At 39.1% G+C, this 19,918-nt stretch overlaps 3 protein-coding genes across 3 annotated transcripts; 1 reads left to right on the forward strand and 2 right to left on the reverse strand.

Moving 5' to 3' along the window:
- Positions 1-458: 458 nt before the first annotated feature.
- Positions 459-5,274, forward strand: hpdb (4-hydroxyphenylpyruvate dioxygenase b). The gene is made up of 14 exons (XM_049763647.2): positions 459-735; positions 954-980; positions 1,047-1,109; positions 1,659-1,763; positions 1,935-1,977; positions 2,552-2,634; positions 2,700-2,789; positions 2,869-2,972; positions 3,064-3,141; positions 3,623-3,785; positions 3,884-3,955; positions 4,232-4,354; positions 4,431-4,547; positions 4,870-5,274. Exons 1-14 carry the CDS (start codon positions 733-735, stop codon positions 4,978-4,980), a joined length of 1,182 nt encoding a protein of 393 aa, XP_049619604.1. The 5' UTR covers positions 459-732; the 3' UTR covers positions 4,981-5,274.
- Positions 5,275-5,397: 123 nt separating this feature from the next.
- On the reverse strand, positions 5,398-13,783 carry LOC125994346 (histone-lysine N-methyltransferase SETD1B-A-like). Its single transcript, XM_049763646.2, has 18 exons — positions 13,616-13,783; positions 13,286-13,438; positions 13,101-13,205; positions 12,753-13,023; positions 12,540-12,652; positions 11,111-12,088; positions 10,497-11,009; positions 10,319-10,417; positions 10,220-10,256; positions 9,950-10,146; positions 8,911-9,037; positions 8,469-8,825; positions 7,451-8,389; positions 7,138-7,298; positions 6,943-7,059; positions 6,599-6,718; positions 6,273-6,410; positions 5,398-6,205 (listed from the first exon to the last, which is right to left on the reverse strand). The coding sequence occupies exons 2-18, from the start codon at positions 13,421-13,423 to the stop codon at positions 6,032-6,034; spliced, it is 4,584 nt and encodes a 1,527-aa protein (XP_049619603.1). The 5' UTR covers positions 13,424-13,438; positions 13,616-13,783; the 3' UTR covers positions 5,398-6,031.
- Positions 13,784-14,773: 990 nt separating this feature from the next.
- LOC125994349 (calcium release-activated calcium channel protein 1) lies at positions 14,774-18,302 on the reverse strand. Its single transcript, XM_049763648.2, has 2 exons — positions 17,988-18,302; positions 14,774-16,909 (listed from the first exon to the last, which is right to left on the reverse strand). The coding sequence occupies exons 1-2, from the start codon at positions 18,099-18,101 to the stop codon at positions 16,361-16,363; spliced, it is 663 nt and encodes a 220-aa protein (XP_049619605.1). The 5' UTR covers positions 18,102-18,302; the 3' UTR covers positions 14,774-16,360.
- Positions 18,303-19,918: the final 1,616 nt, after the last annotated feature.

Consider the following 19,918-nt stretch of genomic DNA (forward strand, 5'->3'; position numbering starts at 1 on the left):
ATGAGCATTAATGAGATATTATTTACTTAGTAATCACTGCAATAACATACTGAGTGTGAATTATTTTTGCTTTTAATAATTTATGATAACATCTAACCCTAAAAGCTCATCTTATGTCTTAAATTTGAGATGTTTTTTTTTTTTTTTAATCAACAATTATAATTTTTTTGTTGATTTTCAATTTAGATTAGGAGCACAGTGGGCTTTTGAACAGAGGAGTGAGCTCCCAGCGAGCCAATGAGAGCCCTGAACAAGTGAACCTCCTCTTGCCACTAAACACTAACACATGGACATAAGTTTCTAAAAATCTTAGCTGGAACTCTAAACCTGTATGTACATTTTCCTGTTACCTCTGGAGCCAGTTGTTATTATTATAACGAATGTAAATTAATTCAATGTAAATTAATTCCATCGCCACATTTCTGTTTAATCGTTGTAACATTTTTTTCTGACAATTGTTTGTTTGTTTGTTTGATTGATTGTTTATTGTTTGTTTTTTTGTTTGTTTTGTTTACTGGTTTGGATTGAGTGTAGTGTATGTCAACATGATTTTTGTCATCATTGTATAACATAGCGGGTACCCCCAAACATCTGTACTTGGCCTTATCTCCACCTCCTCCTCCTCCCCTTCTTAAACCTCCTCCTCACCGTATGCGAATGTCCTTGGAGCCATTTTTGTCAGTTTTTCAATTCAGAGATTAATTCTGATGTGAAAAGATCAGCAGGGACAACATGGTGAGTTATTTTAGATACCTTATTAAAAAACAAAGTAAAATGCATGAATGAAAAATCTTTCATTTTCACACAAATGGGACCTTTTAATATTCTTAATTTGCTATTGTGTATTATAGTCATTTTCATTTTTTATAATAATTTTCACACAAGTGTGACTTTTTAGTATGACTCAATTTGCTATTGTTTTTATAATAATTTGTTTTTTTTTCTGTTTGCAGACAACATATACCGACAAAGGCGAGAAGGTAGGAAAATGAATTTGACTACGCATTTCAAATTCACTATTTATTCTTCTGTTTTCTTGTCTATAGCATGAGCAAGGACAGTTCCTTTGCTTTGACCACGTGACATTCTGGGTTGGGAATGCAAAACAGGTATGCTATGTCAGAACTTCTTTCACCCAATGTAGCCTAAATAAAAATTAGAAGTAGCAGTGACCAGTAAATGTTTTTTGTAATTTGGTTTCAAATAATTCTTAGATTTTTTGTGTGTGTGTGTTATCGGTCGATAAAATAACAGATGGACAGGAAAACATTTTATTTCGAGAGTGCATGGGTCTCTATCATTTTTATTATAATTATTAAAGTAAAATTAAGATGACATATATTTTCTGGGCAAATAGTAGTACACTATGAATGTGAATATTTATGTTGATGTGAATTTAACAAGGTTTTGAGGATTTTCTTTTGAGTAAACTCAAATTGGGGCCAATTTTTCACACATTTGGTTTTGGTCAATATAGCTTGCAACACGATTGGTTCTCTTAAGGGGTGGGACCCGGGGCACCCCGAAGATAAAGTCACAAATCAAAATGCATTCCTTCACCTAACCTCACCTACTGCCAGCAGATGGCGCAACCTGTCAATTTCGAAACACATTTGTTGCCTTTCCCTCAAATCAACGACAAATGCTCCTTTCAATAGGCTGCGTCATATTACTGCAACAAACTGGGATTCGAACCATTTGCTTACCAAGGCTTGGAGACAGGCCGTCGAGATGTCGTATCCCATGCAGTCAAACAAGGAAAGGTAAGGAGATTTTGAAGTACAAGATACATCATCAGCCCTGAAATAATGACAAGAAATGCAATCAATAAAACAGGATCCACAATAAATTAAAAAGCAATTAATTACACACAATATTAGTCATGGTTGAAAAAGCTTATTTGTGCCCTGATGATTGTTTTGTGTTTCTCACAGATCATATATGTTTTCTCATCTGCTCTCAATCCTGGAAACCAAGGTATATAACCGACAAAAAAAAAAAAAAAAATCACTCCGTCGTACTGAAGTCCACTGAGCAGTGACGATTACCGAAGGTTGCACAGGCCTGAATGTTGATTTTGCATCAGGGTTCGGTCAAGGCCGCTAACAGTCGCAAACACGTTCGCCAGGTATTTGCAAAAGGTTTTAATAGTCGACAACAGTAGATAATGTTCAAAATGTCTTTGCAACAAGAAAAATTGTTTGCAACTGTTTGCAACCTTTTAGCACCCTTGACAAAATTCCAACATTTGCAGCATACACAAACCAGCTCAGTGAGATACTGACGAACAATTGCAAGTGTTTTTGAACGCAGCGAATTTTGCTTTATTTTACTCATTTTCATTAAATTTGCATAAATCACATTTACTCCCTCAAGTGGCACAGATTTTTTATGAGCTAACATGTTTTCATCAAAACAAATATGTGGCTATGAATGCAATGACATTTTATTGTTTTGCACCTTTACACTCAGCAAAAGTTCATTATAACTTGATTCACCAAATTCAAAGTTTAATATTGTCCTTTTGATTTTTATTTGTACTATTTCTCAGAGATTGGAGCTCATTTAGTAAAGCATGGGGATGGTGTGAAAGATGTTGCATTTGCGGTGGAGAACTGTGACTTCTTGGTGCAGGTAACACAACAATCTTACCAGGGAATGGCTTGACTTTAAACTGAATAAAAACTGATATTAAACAGAAAGCCAAAGAGCGAGGAGCTACGATTGTAAAAGAGCCCTACACCCTGGAGGACAAGCATGGTAAAGTCAGACTTGCTGTGCTGCAAACAGTAAGTGAACAAACCATTCTCGAAGTGAAATAATATAAAATCATTAGGTAGCCTAACAAATTTGCTTTTTATGCAACAGTACGGTGACACCACTCACACATTTGTGGAGAGAGCAGGATATAGGGGGCTGTTTCTGCCAGGCTTCCACCCACCTCTATTTAAGGACCCCTTGTTACCCACCTTGTGAGTATTCCTCATTTGTCATGCTGCGTAAAACATTTGTTCAAATGTGTTGAAATATTTAAATGACCTCACTTTTGACCTTCTACTACAGACCAGAGGGAAAACTGAGCTTCATTGATCACGTTGTGGGAAACCAACCAGAAGAGGAGATGGTTTCAGTGGTGGAATGGTGACTATTGTTTATTTTAAAGAATGCTGTGTTTAGAGGTTCTGTCACGGTAGAAGAATTATACCTTGAGAACTATAAGTGTTACCACAGTCTGTCTGAAACTTGCACAACTGGTTCTTTTGGCGCACATGAGGGATCAGCATGACTTAGCATTTTTCTCTCATGGGCCCTCCAATGGATCACCACATCTGGACCGCATTTTAGTCTGTAACGACCAAGGCCGTTCTCTAAATGAAGCTGGTGATTGGTAGACTGCTAGTCGGGGAGGAGAGGCGGCTGCATATTTTGAAGGCATGAACCTCATGACATGACTGCTTGCTGTCATTTGGGTCATCATGGTTGTACGAGGAGAGAATTTTACAGATGATGCATATGCCTAACTGTGCAAATTCTAGGCGGAAAGCAAAACAAACTCGTTAATACATTATGTTGGGGCTGACCTAGCAATGTGCTCTTTTGATACTGATTCATCATCCAAAAGGTACCGAAAGAACCTTCTTTTTCACCGCTTCTGGTCAGTGGACGACAAGCAGTTGCAAACAGAGTTCAGTGCCCTGCGCTCCATTGTGGTGGCCAACTATGAAGAGACTGTAAAGATGCCCATCAATGAGCCTGCCATAGGCAAGAGGAAGTCTCAAATTCAGGTTTGTTGTGTAATCTGAACCAGTCAAATTAATTATTGTATATGATTACATTGACTTCTGTCTATTATATGATTATGTACTATATCTCACCATTACAGGAGTATGTGGAGTACTACGGAGGTGCTGGCGTGCAGCACATTGCCATGAACACATCAGATATTATAACAGCAGTAGGTCTTTGAAAACAAGAGTGGGTGCATTCCAGAATTGGAGAAAAAAAATCTGTCCCCCTCATGAAATTATTATAGTTTATAAATGAATGACTGAATGCATAAATTTATGAATGAATGGCTAAATTAATAAAAGATAAAATTAGCTATACAGAAATCACACAACAGCTACTGTTGCCTACATTTTTCTGTAATTCTAGAATGATCTCAGGCTTTTAGCAATGTTGCATTGTAAAGGGTGCAAAAATAAAACCTAAATGATTTAAATCTTTGCAGATCCGCAACCTAAAACAGCGTGGAGCAGAGTTTATGTCGGTGCCCGACACATACTACAACCAACTGAGGGAAAACTTAAAACACTCCAAGGTGAAAATTGCAGAAGACCTGGATGTCCTGCAGGTAGCTTCACATATTACATTTGCAGGACCATTTTGGAGAATGTGCCAACACAATTGCCACTTAACACACTATGCAGGAGCTGAAGATCCTGGTGGACTATGATGACAATGGCTACTTACTTCAGATCTTTACCAAGCCAGTTCAGGACCGGCCCACTGTCTTCTTGGAAGTCATTCAAAGACATAATCACCAGGTTAGGACACTTATGGGTAGATGACTCGATAGCGCTGGCGTCAGATGGAATCCTCATATTTCCGAAATCATTACGTTTCAGGAGACCCCAAGAATGGCATGATGCGATTAGCATTGCAAAAAGAGCAAGCCATTTTCAGCACTTTAGACTGTACAATAATTTGTAAAAATAATAATAATAACAGTAACACCTATAGTGTGGACCGGTGTACATTTCTGAGAAAATATTAAATTCACCAAAATGTGACTGTTTTGGTCCGACGTCAGCAATGTGTATGAATGACAGTACCATGTACTTAAATTTGTATATGTTCATTCCTCAGGGCTTTGGTGCGGGAAACTTCAAATCTCTTTTTGAAGCCATCGAAGCGGACCAACATGCCAGAGGAAATCTGACCGTTCTCATACCCAATGGTGTGTCCAAGAGTATGTGAGCCTAGATGTATATTTGTGGGCCTTCAAACAATCGAATGTAAAATCTACGACCAATTCTGGCTGTTTAATATATTGTGCAAGTTAGGTAGAGAACCTCAGTACAAACACACATGCAGTTGACTCTTTCAAGCCTATTGTTTGATTACAATTTCGTGTTTACTAATTTGTAATGTTTCATTTTTTAACAAATTTACACGAAGCTCAAGTCAAGGAAAACAAATTTCAATTTGAAGTTCTCATAACTGAAAATGAGTGCTATAATTTGCATAATAAAGCCCTATTGATAATTCATAGTACAAGATGTGATATTTGTATGACTGCAACTGTTAAACAGCAGTTGTCATTTACCAGGGGTTTTCAACTGGTTTTGTCCAAGGGACCACCATAATAACCAAGAAGCAACTCGGGGACCACTGTTTTGGCGGAATATTATTTTATTTTGCAACGAAGTAAGATAGACCTATGCAGGCTATTTATTTGCGTCTGTATGTCTAGTTTGGGAATCTCAGCTACATTTGACATAATTTGAATGGGTAAATAATTCACAAAATTAGCTGTAAAATGAATAAAGTCTAAATAATGAATCCATTTTATTTTAAAAATGTTACAATTATTTTCTATTTTGTGGACCACCTCCAATACCAAGACGAACCACTAGAGGGCCGCGGACCACCGGTTTACAATCCCTGCCATATACTGTCCATGTTACCGTGATGTAAAACCAAAGATAACCTCTCATAACATGCATTTATAAAGTTTTTCCAATGAGACTGTACACCATGTACATTAAATATAAAGGCAGTCAATTTACATTTCCATAAAAGTTTAGCGTTCTCTTCCCTCATACTTCATCATACAATAGCTTACGTGCTGGATAGGAAAGTTCACTTGGTCTGCTTAGTGCATCTCAGGTTATTTTTAACCTTCAAGAGAGCAGCTGGAAATTCCTAATAGTTATTTATGAGGCACATCTTCAGTGTCTGTTTGTACAGTACCTGAGGCAGTGTGGGCTCTTATATAAGCTATAAGACAGGGGCTCTCCAAATGGAATCAGTTCAAAGAGCCTCGACAGCTTTCAGAGCCACACAAACAAGGAATTTTTGTGTCCTCAATGGGAAACTTGTAGTCGTACGTGATTTCTTCATTGATGCTGATTGGCTGCCGCGAGTATATCACTATCTTCTTTTGAGACTCCACAGTGATGATCTTCGCATAACAGTTTGGCTGTAAGACCATCACAATTTGATTTTTAAATGAAATGACAAACCCAGCAGAAGCAAGTCATACTCACACTGCAGCTATGGTTGATGAATCTGGATAAATTCCCGCATTTTGTGGCATCGATGATGGTGTTCTGATCAACCCGGAACAAATAGCTGCTTCCGATGCCTGCTTCCTCATATCTACGCTCTCTCATGTCAGCAATATTCTGAGTGAAACAACATACAAATGAATTCATTTAACAAGAGCAATGTTCACAATCATTCTGTGTTTCCTTCTTAGAGATGCTTTGCCAGTCCTTTACTATAGTAACCTTCATTAAGTTAAAAGCATGCTCTAAATTGCCGTGGTCACAAGAACAGAAAGGGTTGGTTGCACATAATTTTTTTTCCTCACCTGTCTGATAATTTGGCCGACATACTCAATCACCATCTCATCTGCTGCTATGGCCTCCATGGCGAACAGACCCCAATCATGGATGGCACTTGGACTGAAACGAATCCTCTTCTTTCGGAACTGAAGGATGATAATATATTTTTTTTAAATCTGACATAAAATTTGTAATGGTTTATTTGATTAAAACCAAAATCCTAAATCTTGAATTACCATATCGTACTATAATTAACAGATAATGTGTGATGTAAAAATAATGTACAAATATATTTTTTATTAGACTAGTGTGAGCCCCGCTTTATTCAACGTCGTGAGTGGTTAGTGTAACTGTGATTCACTTCACAAACCTTGAGTTGGTTGAACTTGACGAGGTCACTATCGCAGCTAAAAGATGACAGCAGACGGCGCTGTTCTGACCTGAAGTCTGATCCGGCCCGAAGTGCAGTAGGCTGTATCTGAAGTTCCTGCAAAGACACAGTAAGCTTATGTTATACACTGTGATGAACGACATCCAAAGACTCACACTTTACTGTGTTGAATACCTGAGCGCTTGCTGATGAAAGCTCAATGGTTCTTTCTTGTTTGAGGTATTCAAGTTTATCCCTCCAGTTGATTTTGTAGAAACCCTCACTGCGGGCTGAGCCTGTAATGTGCTTCTGTTGCCATGACTGGTGTCCTACATTCTCTTCTATAACTTTAGTCAGTGAGCATCAGTTAAGAACTTGAAACACAAACTGAGCCATGAGTAATTTCATAACGCGGAACCAAATACATACAGCACACGGAAAAGCATACAAAATCTTGACTTGCTATATGACTGCATGCTCACAACAAATTTGGGAGTGAAAAGGATATGAGGATGAGGTATCCAAAGGGCATCACTAAGCCAGCTACACTCATCTTCCTGCTCTTGCAGCCTTTCGTAAGTACACTTGAGCAGTCTCTCATCCTCTTGATCCAGACCGTCCCTCCATATACTGTGAAGTATCCTCCTTTCCTCGCACTCTGAACGCCACTTGGGAGGACTGGGACGAGAGAAGTAGTGGCTCCTCCAACGCCTTTTTGTTCTCTTCCACCATTTACGCCTCATTTTTGTTTCTCTCCTACTTCCCTTGTAGAGGAGACCAGGCATGTTCTCCAGTCTTTGCAGAGGTATCACTCTCACATCTGACCCTGTTCTCACTCCTCCGCCATCAGATGAAGACTCAGAAAGGTCACATGGAGATGACATTCCAAGGAATTTGTCACATTGTGAGATGTTCGCAATGTCAGTCTTTCTTCTGTGGATGAAGGATCTTCGTGGTAGAAAGATATCTCTTCCAGGGGTATTTGGTGGTAATATAAATGGACTACTAAACAGCGATGAATGAGCCGATGGTTTTCTAAAATGCGAGTATGTTTCCCCAGTATCTTCCGGTATAATGCTCCCATACCCTGGACTTGTTGAGACCCTCACGCCACTGTTAGGACTCCAAGCACTTGTGTCTTCTCTACCAGGAGTTTTGGGTGTTTCCTGGAATAACAAAGCCGTGTCTGATGGTGGATGTAACTCACTGATCGTTAGAGAGAGATTGTCATCTTCTGATTCTTCACTTCCTAATTGAGAGGCTATCTCTTTGCCTGGGGTCTGTGGTCGTCCCACCTCCATCACAACTGGAGATGTTGGTTTGCTTCTGATAAAAAGTTCAGGGTCACTGTCCAAAAAGCAGCCAGTAGGAGTGAGAGGCCTCAAGGTGTACTCCGGAGATCCCGAGTTCCATTTACGCCTCTCCATGTCAAGTTCAAGAGCCACTGCTGCACAGACAAGACAAAAGCATCACAGAATTTTATGTTGTCTATTCAGATACTTATTTCAATGTTCGGAGATCATTACCTTGAAGTCCAGTATGTGATGAAGGCTGTAGCGCCATCATTGCATGTTCTTGGTGCATGTACTCATTTTCCTCTGCTTTCTCCCTATTAGATGGATCTGACAAGTCATGGAGTTCTAGCTGAGCACCAGGCGTGAGTGGGGCTGAGGGTGTCACAGGGGGCTCAACCTCCACCGACTCCTCATCTGATGATATTACTACACACTTCAAACCTTCACCATTCTTTTTGTTGTCTTCTAAATCAACATTATCATCATCTTCAGAGCTGAAGTCGCAGTAGGATGAGTTCTCTGAGCTCTCTGAAGTAAAAGAGTCCGGGCAGTCCCAGTCGGTTGAGCAAACCTCCGAGGAGCTGCACTCTGAATATTAGTCAACAAAAGCGTAGTAAAATGTGGTAAGCATTCTGAAAGGTAGCAGTAACACATGCAAAACCTTTTTACATACCACTGCTGAAGGAGAGAACGTCACCAAGAACTGGACAGGTGTCTTCAGCCTCCCTGTGTTTTTCAGACACCTTCTCTTTTTCTTTATGATTGTCATCAACATTGCTGGCATGATCATTTCCGTCACACTGAGATACAGAAATGTTATTCTCCTTAATGTGTGTTACGTTTGTCAAATTTCAATTTAGTAGGGCTATAAGTCAAATCCCTGTAATTTTTGTTTGTGACTTTTTCATAATTGTTGTTTCAAACTGAGAGATGGCTTCGCTTTATAGTATACAAAATCTACTAATTTTATGAGCTGCTTGTGGAAGGCTATTTTTATAAATCAAAAATGCCATATTATTAGTGAAACCTTTTAAATTTATGAAAATCTACATACATGTCAGTTTTCATTTATTTCAACCCCATTGTAGTGGTGCGTAAACAAAATCTTAACATCTCAATATATTATTTTCATTTTTCTTTTATCCCTTTGTATAAAACGTTTCTACAAAATCAATATGTGTTTTACCAGTACATGTGCACCTTTACTGTATGCTTTTGGAAATACACTAGGGAAAAAAAACAATTGAAGGATTCATTAATGATTGCTTTTCTGTCACGTCTCGTCCCCAACCGCTCCACTATGTGTCTGTTGTCTTGGTTTCTGTCTGTGTGCTCGCCCCTCCCCTCCTGTGTGCCCATGATCAGTGTGATTATTCCCACCTGCCTCTCGTTACCTGTCGTATATATAGGTCCTGTCTGCCCCTCACTCCCTGTAGGATCATTGGTTGTGGTTGTTCGGTATTGGATTTATGTTGTGCGGTCATGTCATGATGTCTTTTTGGTTCCTGTTCCTGTCATCGGTAATGTCACCCTGTCTTTTTGTTTCACGTCTTTTTGGTCGGTCTCGTTGTTAGGTTTTGTTAGGTCATGTCAGTTGCCGAGTCTGTTAGTTTGCCTTTTTTGAGTTCACCAATAAACCCTGGTCCAAGCTGCACTTGGTCGTCCTGCTCCATGATCCACCCGACTGTGACATTTTCATGTGACTTATTTACCAAAATGTGTACTTCATCTTCTATAGGCCCAGTCTGTTCCTCTTTGGCTGTTGCAATTTCCCTTTGCGTGGCGGCTTGATCTATCTTGTATTCTTCCGTTCTGTCATCATCATCACTATCAAGATCAAGTGGTCTTGCATGTCTCCGTTTACGTCTTTCAAATGTTGGCTTCAACATATCGTCCTCGTGGGTTCCGTCTAAAAGTAACACATGAAAATGGTACTGCCACTCCAACAGTCGTCGAATTAATTTATTTGAAACCAATCTTACCTTTCAGTGTAGGATTGTCCTCTTTTTTCTTCTTAATCTGCAGTGCAAAACATTTTCTTCAATGTTCAATCTTGGTGTTTTATTACAACACTTGCTTACCTTGAAGGTGGGAAGGGGAGGCTTCTTGTGCTCGCCAGCGATGTGATTCAGAGGATTTATACAATTGGTCTTCTTATCATTTAAGGGCACAACTGATTGCTTTGGTAGATAAAATAGAATATTGAGTTAAAAGAAGTGTACTGTATATGGTGTTACATTCAAACTATGAAACATTTACCTTTTTCTTCTCTTGATTGTCCCACCAGACTTCAAACACCTTGAATGCCACTCCCTCAATCATTCTGCGAGTGAGGTCTCTCTTAATAATCGACTTCAGTTCATCCATGACCACATCTAAAACTTTTTCCACTGTGAGTTTATGAGGGTTTTCCCTCATCAGTGAGTAGTCTGGTGGTGGAACTAGAGGGTTGGTACGAGGAAAAGGTGAAGTGGGCCAGGGTGGTGCAGGAGTCGGCAAAGAAGGTTGGGGTACAGGGAAGTTAGAAGGTGGTGCAATGTGGATGTTGTTGTGATGGCCTGGAGGGAGGCTCCAGCCTGGAGGTGGAACGGGAATGGTGCCATTTGGGAGGCGAGGTGGGACAGGGGGAAATGAAGGAATGGGGAAACACAAAGGGATAAATGGTAGATGATGGCCTGCGGATGTGATGGCAAGTGGATGTTTGGACTGATGAGTAAAGGATGGTGTCAATGTTTCACCGTTTATTTCATCTACATTGGATAAGTGGACCTCCTGAAAGAGACAAGAAGAGATCTAAGCGACCTGATGAATGAAAAGCTCACAAAAATTATAATTTCTTTTATAAATGCTTTTGTGATTAAGAACATAATTACCTTTTGGCTTGGTGCCTTTTCAGCATTTGTCTTAATGTTTCCATCTTGGCTTTCACCAGCTTTTATGAAATCAAATGGAGAGGGACTCTCTTTATCTCTTTGGGATGTAAGAAAAAGAACAGCTTGGGAGGTTTCATCCTCTTCAAGGCATGGCGTAGGATTAACCTCTTCCAAAGTCTTGTTTGGGTCATTTGAGGGTGGGGAGTTCTGCGGTGGATATGGTGAGGTTGGGCTGTCCTGACCGAACACATCAGCTATTGAAGAATTCCCATGAAAAGTATCTGAACTCTGGCTGTTTGTCAGCAAATGTTGTATTCGGGCATCCAATGTCTCTGATTCTGGCTGAGGGTTTCTTGGAATAAAGTTCACCAGTGGTGACTGAGGTAACTCTTCAATGCATGCATGACTGTCAGGTGGGAAAGTCACATCTAAATGCTTGTTGGCTTCCAAGTTGATGCTCAAAGAGGTTATAGGTAACGCTTTTGAGCTAGTTGCGATCACATTCCTTGACTCTGGACCAGGGGATAAGAGTTCGAAAGAATGCTTTGCATGTTTCTGAGCAAATGTGATTTTGGTTTTCCTCCATGGCGCAAGCTTCTGCTTGCTATTCAGGGTAAATGGTCGGAGGGAATTTTGAGGTTGGCCGTTCTTTAAATGTACGTTTCCCTCAGAGACTTCAGTGGTTCCCCAGTGAAACCTTGCCAATTTATGACAGCAAAACTCTCTTCTGAATGGTTTGGGAACACTGTAAGTCGGGTGCTCCCCCTGGAGGATTGGAGTGCCTTGAAGACTGGAGTAGCATGAGTCAAGGGAGAGAGGAGTTGCAGAAAAACAAGGAGTGTGCGGGGTTCCCTGTGAATAAGGAGTCAGCCCAGAGCTACAAGGTGTATCCCGACTAATACTGGAATATGCTGTGTCGAGAGAGACTGGAGTAGTGAGGCTGCTTGGGCTTCCTTCTCCCTGCGGGGCTGAATTGCACTGCAAGAAATAGGTAAAGAAATTTTATCTTGTGTCACAATGCTATAATAATAGCTTAAGTCTTTTTTTTTCTTTTCAGAAAACACTAAAAACCGAAACAAAAACTGAATGTTATATTCATTAGTACAATTAATAATTGTGGGTATAGGCAATTTTAGCAGAGGAGGGCAGCATCATAAGAAAACGACTTAGGCAAAAAAATAAAAATGATTATTATAATTAATTATTAAATTATCATTCTTATAATTATCAGTCAAGAATTTGGGATACATTTTGCATCTGATGTTTTCATTTGACAAAGTTGTCTTTTTTTCGTTGTAGTAGCCACAATACTTTCCCTCATTGGTTAGTTGATTTCAAACCTGTATAGAGCGCTTGCTATTTACTAAAAAAATCAAAAAACAAAAAAAAGTAAAACCAAACACTGGATGTTAGCAAATACTGCACATACCAGTAAATTGTCGATTAAGTTTTGGAGACTTTGGTCACTGCTTCCTACTGGTAAGCTGCATGGTGTGTAGATGCCATTAAAGACCAGTTTGAGGTAGCGCACTCTGTTTTTACCTGTTGAATGACACCCGACATAGTATAAAGCTTTACAATATCTCATATTTATACCCTTTAACATATAGGCAACAACAACAAAGTGAAAAAGCCTTCTTACCTTTTGGATCGATTTCCACGTGGATAATATTACCCATCACTGATGTTTGATTAAGGTGATGAACAGTGTCCTTAGCAGCCCTCACAGTATCAAAAACAACTTTGGCAACCCCTGAATGCTTTTTGTTCTTTGGATTGTAGAAAATTTCCACTTCTTCAGTGTGGCCATATTTCTTACACATATTAGTTAGGAAGGCCTTGTTTACATTGTCATTCAGCCTGCAAAATGTCACTTCTTTGGGAGGAATGGTCCCAATGTAAAACTCATCTATCTGAAAGGACACAAACAACGAATAACACGTGAATAGACTTGTTATTAACACGGTAATTATCGTGCCGTAAAGACTACCTTAAATCTGGGAACCGAAAGGTCACTCTTGACGCATTTGCTCCACATGCGGCAGATGCGTGGATCTTTCACTGAATCCACTGGAAACAAACCTAAGTCATCAACCTGATGTTGGAAAACAATGCACTTGTGATGGGTTTGTTCGTGGCGTGCGAGTACGATGCTGAATATTTTGAAACGCTCACGGGAATGTTGAAGTCGTGCCCATCATAGCGGTACACTTTGTAGAGTCCTTTTGTTAAAGCGGGATCAATCATCAATTTGAAACTTCTCCAGGGTTGACGCGATGATTTTCTCCCTAAAACGTGTTTTTCGCTTTCCATTACATTCGTCCAAACCTGTAATTATGAGAAATAGACATCGGGGATCGTAAAATTGCAACTGTCGTATACTGTACACGCCCCGACAGGTGATGCGGTGATGGAGACAGCATCAGATGCTTGTCTCTACTCACACGAATCGTACTTGAAATAAGCGTTCACATCAAACCCAAATAAATTATATTAACATCTTACCTATGCTTGCAATCTTTGATGGAGCAACATTCTCTGCTTGTGTGTTTTTTTTTTCAACCAGGTGTAGACTGCGTTCAGTGAGTTGTCCAGGTTGGCGTACAGATCCATCCGCCATTAGTAAAATAGGTCCAGGCGGAGGAGCACATTGAGGAACCAACAAGCAAGTGACTGCCTAGACCAGTGATTCCCAACATTGTCTTTTTTTTTCTAGTTTTTCTTTGAGACGTATCAAAACGTCTGTCACTGACACTGTCAAAGTGGTATACAATAATCCTCTGTGTATAACAGTAGTTTGCAGTGATATTTAACTGCACTGCATCATACTGAGCTAATCAATTCAGTATTTATATTACAAATTATATTTGTAGACTGAATATATCCTAAAATAAATTATGTATGGATTATGAATGCAATGTAAATACAACAGACCCTTATATAATAATACTAATAATAATAACAATACAAATAAAAGTATTCTTATACTTATTAATTGGTGTAATGCTGAGTCAGTTGGTGAGATACCAAATTAATTTGTGTTGATCAGATTTGAACACTGCTGGGTCAAAAAATGCACCATGAAAATAAACAACCCAGATATTTTTTAAACAAATTGTTTATGTGACCGCCACCGTCCCCCTTGATGTGGTGAAAAAAATGGCTAAACTTACTGTCACACTTCAAAGTGTCTTTAGTTTTCTGTCTCTCTTTCTCTTTCTCTCTCTCTCTCTGTCTCTCTGAGTTGTTACATAATATACACTGGCAGGATCACTTAAAGCACAGACCAGCGTACCTGTCTTTTCTCAAAACACAAGACAGAAAGAATCTGAAGTTTAAAACACAACACATCAACCAGCAAGTAAACATGAAGGTTGCTTTTGTATGACCAGCCCACTAAACCTAAGGTCTTCAATTGTTTTCCAACATGGCTGACAAAACCTTGTCCAAAAAAGGTAACCTGCTATGGCACTAAAGGTGTTACCACAGTATGGAACTTTCACATCAAATCATAAGGCGTGTGATCGCATCCTCTCCAAAAGGTCATCATGATAATCTGCAAGAATATAATTAATGTTTGGACAGTGCATGATGTGATTCTTAAACACAGTCCTGTTCTTGAATTTTAACACCATATAAGGAATTAGTGGTAGTATAAAGTGGTCAAGTAACATAAAATGCTTTATTTTTAAATTGGCAACAAACCCCACCTTGATACAGCTCACAGGATATGCTGCAGTGTCACCTTACATAGTAAAACACGTTCATGGATACTTTGTATATACAATACCGTCAGTTGAATAAAGAAACCCCAAAAGAGCAGTTATCTATTATAAACAAGGCACAATAGGTGAGCTGCGAGGCTCTTTGATTGTCACATGACCCAGTAAGTGGTATTTATATTTGCATACTCGCATGCATGTAACATATGTCTCATTTTAGCATAACCATTGGCTTTGGGCCCCCACACCCTGCCCCCCAAAAATATTTTGGGGATTCAAAACAAAATGAAAAACACTAACATAATTCAACATGTGCCACAGGACAATAATACTAATAATAAGATTTGCAACATGTGAGCATGCTAAAGCATGTAAACTATCAACATTTCCAACATGCGAGCAAAAGCATGTAAACTATCAACTAAGACGCATTCACCAAATATTTCCAACAACATGCATAACTATATGGAAAAAAAATGAAAAGCATGTTTACAGTTTTTTTGGTTTGTTTTGTTTACAAATGCTGCAACAGATTTTTTTCTCATTTTAGCACATGGGTGGAGGAATTCTATTCCTTTATTCATGTTAATTGCTCCACATCTTTACTTGTGGTGTTAATAGTTAATAGTTTACAGTGCTCAACGTAACAAACCACAAAGGTTCTCAGTTTTGCTATTTAATCTGTTTTGTTGAGGTGCAAAATGCAAATTTTGACTCACAAACTTCTATGCTAAACCGACTATTCTGAGCCTTGATCACATTATGTCGAGTAGATCCATCCACAAGATAGCAACTTGCTACATAATGTAACTGTTCACTCTTTTGGGTTGAAAGTAAATTTTATAATCTGTTTGTAATAAAATTTAAAATATTTGTATTGACAATTGAGTACCAATATCTGATCACAAAAATAACACAAACTCCACAACACCATGGGATACAAAAAGACATATTGCTAAATCATTGACAATAATGCATAAACTTCAACACAAAATAATCTTGCATGCAGTTAAACCCAAAGCTCCAGTGTGGTCAACTAAAAGATGCATCATTATGACAGGTATTTTTTTTTTTCTTCTGTTGCACGTGAGCAGGATTATGCAAACACTTTGTCACAAATGTCCGTTAGGTGATATGTGTGCATATGCGATTTCATGCAACTATGTGAATTCAGAGATTTGCTTTAAACCGTTCTTTTCTAACAGAGATGGCAGCAAATTATAACGGTGAATTTTTGGTAGTATAAAATTGGCAATATTTCCTTTGTATCACAAAAAAATATTATGTTGAACCATATGAATTCCTCCATACGAGTTTGGCATACGTTGGTAGGTGCTAGAGAAATAATGCAACACGAGTCATGTTTTCATGCTGAAAAATAGGCAAGAAAACGTCAACAGGAAATCATTAAACCTTCAGTGCCAGAAAGATAAAAATGACTATATTAGCACTGTCCACAAAAAAATAATTTCACAGCAAAAGCACTGCTGAATGTCCTCAGCTATTGCAAGTAAGCAAAGCAGATGAATCAAGCAAAATGGTCAACAGCCTTCAAGTCCTCATTTTCCATCCTGTGGTCCAGTTGGTTCTGCAGCCGAATAACTTGCTCGAGTTCTCGGATCTGCCGGTCCGTTTTGTGACTGACGAGTGTGCGATAAAAGTGAACGGCGAACACAATAAAAACCAACCCAAAAGGCACCATGATGGAAGTGGAAGCGATGGCTGCAGCTCGGCCAGAACTAATGGTGGTGTCATTTTGTCCCGTGTTCGTCTTCAGGGGTAAAAACTTGACCCAGCAGAGGAGCATCACCTCTGTGAGGAAGAGAAGTGTGCCGATGACAGTGGAAAAAGCCCAAGCCAGTTCAATGTGACGGTGCATGCGCTCATGGGGAGACTCGTTCACCGAATTGAGGTTGTGAACATTGCTGACTGCCTCGAGATTAGGGAGGATGCAGGTGCTAATCATGAGTGCAAAAAGGTGCACTGCAACTAGCACTGTTGTGCACGCACTAAAGGCTATCAGCAACCCTGGAGGATAATCAAAGTCATTTTCCAGCTGCACCTCCACCATGGCAACCTAGGAAAATTGACATATAGCAAATAAATAATCATATTCATCATCATCACAATGCAGTTCACAGATAGCATTCAGGACTATGATTAACCAGTTCAGTAACAGTTTTGGATGTGCATCAATGTGCTTTAAATAAAACGCTACTCAATCAGCTTCCTAAGTCTTGCACATTTTAGATGAGCAAAGTTGAGCGAATAGAGAATGGATGAGCATTTAATACACCAGACAGGTACTATACAATAAACTCAATTGATTGTATTTGTAAACATACATGTTGTTTTGAATACAAAACTATTTTAAAACGATTTAACTCGGCCAGTATAGATTGTTATGACACTATGATGTGACAGAGCAAATTGGTTTTGCGTTAGGGTACTACAGTAAAAGTGTGCTAGTTTTTTCGTGGTCCAAAAAAAAAAAAGGATAAGACCAGAGAAAAACTGCTGACACAAAAACATTCAGACTCAAGCATTGGTATTGAAAATAAAATGGGTAATGGGACAAAGTTCAGATGTTCTCGTCATCCTGATGTTTCTGGTCCACACCACAGAGAGCTTGGTACTAAGCTGGAGAAGGGAGTGTTTGAATTGAAACCATTAATAGCCAACATTAAAAAAACAAAAAAAATGAATTATTTTAGAGCTGCAATAATAATAATAATTCATGGAGGGACAAAGTCTCATTTCATTGTTTACAAGCAACAATTTTGCAGCTTTCAGCATCACAATCCGGCCAAATACCCTATCCATACATCTGTGTTTGTTTTTAACATTTTATGCCATGTTTTCCTTACACCTAACATCTGTTTATTGTCCATTTACTCCGGCGTATATGTGAAACCAAGTTACTTGACGATGCAGGTTGCATGAGTTGTTTTGTTTCCTGCTAGTAATTACAGTCCATACACACAAAGACGAACGAGGTCATTGTGGAAACGTGTTTAGGCAGAGAGCGGGCCTGCACAGGGACAAGACCTTGAAAACACCCGTGCCCGTCTGTCTTGGTGCAGTGGAACCATGTTACTCTTCCAGGAAGCAAAGACGCTATTTAAACAAAACAAACAAACAAATGAAAAACTTACCATTGCAAACCCCGACAAAAGAGCTGAAGTGCGGCTGGCAGCTTTCAGCTTGGCGCGGCTCAGGTACAATTTTCTCCATGAGAGAGCCTGCATGGAATGTTCGTTCAAACTCATTCCGAAGTTCCGAAGTTTAAGTCTGGATCAGAATTAGACTTGACGAGCAGGCTTTCCTGTGCGTTAAAAACTGCAGTAACACAAAAGACGGAAGCAAAGCGAGTGATGTCGCAGAAGAGAGTGCAAGAACAGGAACAGAGAGAGAGCGCTATCCGACCATGGTAAAACTTCCCTTAACAGCTGACTGTCAGAAACATGAGCTACTGTACCCACAATTCAATGCAGTGCAGAGCTGGACAAGAAGGACCCCTAGCGTCCGCACAATGAAAAATTAAAGGCAATGTTTGAAAAGTGACTGCAGGATCAAAACATATTTGCAAATCAATCACTGTTCAATCTGATTGGCACTGCGGAATTAATTTCGAGACATTCATAATTTGTTTGTGGTTGAAATTTAAACCATGTTGATAAGTTTTCTTTGCATTTGATACATTTGCTTTGAATTTAGTGACCAAAATACTGTATCTGCAAACCTTCAATAACACAAAAACACATACTGTAATACCTGTCATAGACAGTAGAAATCAATGTTATCAATCTTCAGGCACAATTTTTGATACAGCGTTTATTAGAACGCATTTTATTTTATAAGTACTTCTAATGAAAATCGAACATATAATCCACACATTAAATTAAAATGTTAGGATAATGTAAACTTGGAAAACAACAGATGCTAAGATTTCACAATTACATTATTCCTCTTCCAAGTTCCCGTTTTTCTGTTTTCTCGTAAAAAGATGACGAAGACATCTGTATTCCTTCTGAAAAAAAAAAGCAACTATAATTTTGAAAGACTCTTTATTGAGATCGCCAAACACACGTAATTATGTTACACTCTGCAATCTTATTATAAAACATCCTAGTGGTCCACATGTCTACCTCACAGTTGAAAGAGTCTGGGCTCACATTTAAGATCACCAAAAAAAGGACTGATCTCTCATCTTGGATAAAACATGCACCTTTGAGTCAAAGTCAAAGTCAAAGTCTCCTTTATTGTCAATTCCTCCGCATGTCAAGACACACAAAGAGATCGAAATTACGTTTCTCACTATCCCAGGGTGACAAGACAGAGTTCACAACGCACATACAAGTAAACAACACAGGAAAAGTAAAACAAGAAGATGAACAATAAGAGTGATAGCACGCTAGCCGCCCCCGATGCACAGCAGAGTCCGGAAAGATGACAGTCAACCAGGCCACTTTGATACTTTATCTTTGTTTTACTCTGATGAACCGAAATGACAACTTGAAGATTTAGCTCAGAAAATGACAAACAGAGTGATTGTTTTGACCTCAGCTGAATCTTGGGCCAGATATACTTCAAAATAGTTCAGGGGCATTCCTGAGACTTTGAAGATTAGCCTATTATCTGGCTGGACAAGCTCCCAAAGAAAAATGTTTTGACCTTAACCTTGGCTACCTAGTTTCAGATATTGCTTAAAATCAACAGGAAACTTTTTATGCCAATCCTTGACGTTTTGGAAGATGATGGTGACCTGAAGAGTTTAATCATCAGGAAACCTATTTATACACAAATGACCTAAAAAAAAATGTCATCAAGTATTTAATCTTAGACACTTTTTATTTGATGAAAACATGTGGTGGAGATTTTCATGACTGAGTCGTTTGGATATCGATGAAAATGTTTACATTTTCAAATGATCAAATAAAAATTCCTAGGTAATCACATAGGCTACCATCAATGGTGAACTATTTATAGAACACTCCGGTTGGTTACTCATGTCCTCTGGGTGCTACCTGGTGCCCGCGGGCAGATCAGTGACGGATCACTGATCAGTGAGTCGTCAAGGGTGGCG

Source organism: Syngnathus scovelli, chromosome 3 (genome assembly GCF_024217435.2).
Source record: "Syngnathus scovelli strain Florida chromosome 3, RoL_Ssco_1.2, whole genome shotgun sequence".
Lineage (NCBI taxonomy): Eukaryota > Metazoa > Chordata > Actinopteri > Syngnathiformes > Syngnathidae > Syngnathus > Syngnathus scovelli.

Excerpts from the sequence above, each read along its gene's own strand:
- hpdb (XM_049763647.2), top strand. Across the intron at positions 3,956-4,231 it reads CATCAGATATTATAACAGCA|ATCCGCAACCTAAAACAGCG; the intron begins GTAGGTCTTTGA and ends AAATCTTTGCAG. Across the intron at positions 4,548-4,869 it reads TTCAAAGACATAATCACCAG|GGCTTTGGTGCGGGAAACTT; the intron begins GTTAGGACACTT and ends TTCATTCCTCAG.
- LOC125994346 (XM_049763646.2), bottom strand. The coding sequence starts at position 13,423 with ATGGAAAGCGAAAAACACGTTTTAGGGAGAAAATCATCGCGTCAACCC. Across the intron at positions 11,010-11,110 it reads AAAAGGCACCAAGCCAAAAG|GAGGTCCACTTATCCAATGT; the intron begins GTAATTATGTTC and ends TGTCTCTTTCAG. Across the intron at positions 6,411-6,598 it reads TCGGCCAAATTATCAGACAG|AATATTGCTGACATGAGAGA; the intron begins GTGAGGAAAAAA and ends TGTTTCACTCAG.
- LOC125994349 (XM_049763648.2), bottom strand. The coding sequence starts at position 18,101 with ATGAGTTTGAACGAACATTCCATGCAGGCTCTCTCATGGAGAAAATTG. Across the intron at positions 16,910-17,987 it reads TTTTGTCGGGGTTTGCAATG|GTTGCCATGGTGGAGGTGCA; the intron begins GTAAGTTTTTCA and ends CAATTTTCCTAG.